The following is a 3238-nucleotide window of genomic DNA, read 5'->3' as shown; positions in this document are numbered from 1 at the left end:
ATTTCACATGTGGCTACGAGTAAGAACATAACTGCCTACTGAGTAAAGCATTTGGTGTAATTGCCAGAGTAGAAGGTTTTCTGGTAAATAACAGGTTGCCTTTCATCCAGTCTGCTCTAGCAACAGCTTGCAGACATTCATGGGGGGTGGCGTTGCAAGGCATGATGGGGCTGCAGCCAAACGGCACAACAGGCAGAGCTTGCACACAGAGAACTGCCAACTCTTTTGCATTTGTTCTGAAGTTATGAGAGCTTTTGAAACCCTATAATGATGCCTTTGGCCAGGCTATGCTTTGTTTATGCACAGCAGGGACTCGCCGAAAATGAGCAAAGGCAGCCTTTTAAGGCGCACACAAAAGAACTGTACTCGCCAACGTCAGATTACTTCAACAACGACATACTTAACTTACATTTTCTGATTAGAACAACTCTCTGTGAGGGAAGAAAATGAAATGCTGCATAATGTATATTTTCTGCCGTTAACTAGAAAATGGGACAAAAGAGATCTGTCTAATGCACAGAAGGAGGCATTGAGCAGTTGAATATAAAGCCCTAAGGCCATGTGGATATGCTTGGAGAAGGAATGCATCATATATACAAGCTCTCATGCACATACTCGCATACCTCCTGGGCCTATCCGAACCCCCAGCCCGCCTACACACACACACACACATTTGTAGGCAGAAGAACTGAAGAAAATAGACTCCAATTTAATTAGGTCCCAGCAATAGCTTCAGGGTACAGGTCTGATATTGGACAATGGAATGTACACTACTTTACAGATAAAATCTAGTCCATTTACACTGACAAGCAACAATCTCCAGACACACACAACAAGGTCCACGCTACGTGTACGACCATTCTGAAGCAGAGACAGATTGAAAGCATTTGAGAATTCCCAGTGAGAAACCGACATTAGTCAGATTCTTCCAACATGACCTTTTGGTTCCATTTGATGACGGTGATCAGCAACTGGTTACAGATGACGGTTTAGCATACCGGTGATATGAACTCAGTGGTATTTAGCAGTGTGCCAACGGTGGGTTACGTGTGTGCAGTTTACAATAAAAAAGACTGCAACATGTGTTTTCACTGTCTCTTTCATCTGGTTTAAGTTTGTGAAACAACCTGCCACGGTGTAATTTAAACAGAAACTTGCACACACAGTCAAATCTCATTCTTTATAAAAAGGTAGTGGTGGTTGTGGTGGTGGTGGTGGAGGCAGGGGGGTCCTTTAGTGGTGGTGACAAGGACAAACGTTTTAAGAGGGTTAAAACTGCTCCATTATGATTTTTGAGTGACCCAAAAAACATCCATTAAGCCTGACATTTCTCATTAGCGGAAGCACGCCTGATCAATATCTAATTTTAACATGACAGTGAATGAGATTCTATAAAAGTAAACATTACTCCAAATGTTGATTGATGTACATATCATGTCTGCTGGAAACAATGAAAAGAAGGGTGTACATTCAGCAATCAGTCACATTTACACATTCAAAGATCATCAATAGGAGACACACAAGAACCCAACAGTGCAAGTGCAGATACTGGACTGAGTGTGATGGTGGTCCAAGTTTCCCTGCCAGTCACTCAAAAGTTTCTACATAGTCCTTCCCTATAGTTCTACATCTTCAAGCCCTTTTTCCTCAAGTCCTCTTTGGCTTCTGCTATCTGGCCCTGCAGCTCCTTCGCAGCCTCTTCACAGTCATTGAAGGTGGCCACCCTGTATCCCACCGTGGCCAGGGAGTAACAGCCGAATGACACCAGCAGATACAGCGGCATGGGCCAGGCGACCTCTCTATAAGTCTGCGGCAGGCTCAGGTCCAACAGGTCGAAAGTGACCAAAGCCCAGGCGGCGACCACGACCGACACAGCGAACAGCCACTCCAGAAGTTTAGTCATGGTGATAAGAGCCACCGAGGAGATTTCACGGAGACAACCTGAGTAAGAAACAAAGGGTTTGAACGTCAATTCATATAGTTAGCTTAGCTTTAGCACAGCAGAGTAGCACCGTGTCAGCTATGTAGCCAAAACACACGGGAAAGGTAATGAGCTGCTTGTCGCAGGAATAAAACAATCTCAGACTTAAAACAGTCGGACTCAATGAAATAAATAAATTGTTTAAAACGTATTTCGTTCTCTAATCATTTTAAGAAGAAACAATCCGATGTGTTTACCTCCTCTCTAACGCCAGCTCAGCTCTGCGCAGGTTTATGATGTGGCAACCAGCGACGCCTTATGGGAAATGTAGTTCTAGTCACTATTATTATTTCATTGAGTGTTTTCAACACAATCAGATAATGCATCCATATCACAAACACCTCTTTGGTGTAAAAAAACAACAACAACACTCAACTCTTCAACAAGACAAAAACACAGTATTATGGAGTAAAATCTGTTGGCAGGTGGGACCAGGAACATACAGAGAAAGACATTTCATTAAATTCCATATTATTTGTAAAATTCCTCACCGCTGTAGTTAAGTTTGATTTATTTGATTTATTCCTCTATGATAATAGATCTCAAATCCAAAATACAATCAATGAAACGTTTTAAAGAACATTTTTATTTCATTCATTTTATATTATTTATTTATTTTATTACATTTTATGTATGTATTTATTTATCCATTTGTATGTATTATTTTATCATTAATAGATTCTTGGTGCAATGGTGTATTGAATTCACATTGTACTGTATATAGCCTGTTTTGTTGTATTTTTTGGGTACTAGTTTGTAATGGAGGAGTGACAGGTCAGAAAGAGTAATTGCTTTATCTAACTTTTTTTATATGTCTCAATAAATCTTAATGTTGTTGCTGTCTCTTTCTTTCATTAAAACACCTCATGATTTAATGTACAAAACAAACGCTGCACTAGATTGTTGTCTGATGTATTAACACCACTAGTGCCCTGTCAGCTGAGAGAGAGAAAACAATTTGTTTCAACTGGGTCTCTAATGAGGTCCCCAGTCAGGCTTTTAACACACATTAGACCTCTAACGGTTTTTCTGTGTCATCCTCTTAATTTAGAAAAGCCATTTTGAAAATTAGATTACCATTAAGCTTAAAGCTATCCATAAATACTAATGTCATTCTAAAGCGAGGAATCCAACAACAATTTCATTAGGGGCCACTGGGAGCACACTGTTGTTAGATCTTGGTGTCTCTTTAGGTGCTATGGGGCACGTCTGTTCTTTCAGGGTGGTGAACTGTCCAGGTGGAGAGGGCACGGACCT

The 3238-nt window shown here is 40.8% G+C and overlaps 1 protein-coding gene across 1 annotated transcript; it reads right to left on the bottom strand.

Moving 5' to 3' along the window:
• Positions 1-686: 686 nt before the first annotated feature.
• On the bottom strand, positions 687-2258 carry dpm3 (dolichyl-phosphate mannosyltransferase subunit 3, regulatory). The gene is made up of 2 exons (XM_067612684.1): positions 2179-2258; positions 687-1941 (listed from the first exon to the last, which is right to left on the bottom strand). The coding sequence occupies exon 2, from the start codon at positions 1901-1903 to the stop codon at positions 1625-1627; it is 279 nt and encodes a 92-aa protein (XP_067468785.1). The 5' UTR covers positions 1904-1941; positions 2179-2258; the 3' UTR covers positions 687-1624.
• Between the last annotated feature and the right edge of the window lie 980 nt (positions 2259-3238).

This window comes from Thunnus thynnus, chromosome 15, assembly GCF_963924715.1.
Source record: "Thunnus thynnus chromosome 15, fThuThy2.1, whole genome shotgun sequence".
NCBI classification, from domain to species: domain Eukaryota; kingdom Metazoa; phylum Chordata; class Actinopteri; order Scombriformes; family Scombridae; genus Thunnus; species Thunnus thynnus.
The sequence above is the reverse complement of the archived record's forward strand: the minus strand, read 5'-3'. Positions and strand labels throughout refer to the sequence as shown.

What these genes read in the sequence shown, in the direction of transcription:
- dpm3 (XM_067612684.1), bottom strand. Translation starts at nt 1,903, where the DNA reads ATGACTAAACTTCTGGAGTGGCTGTTCGCTGTGTCGGTCGTGGTCGCC.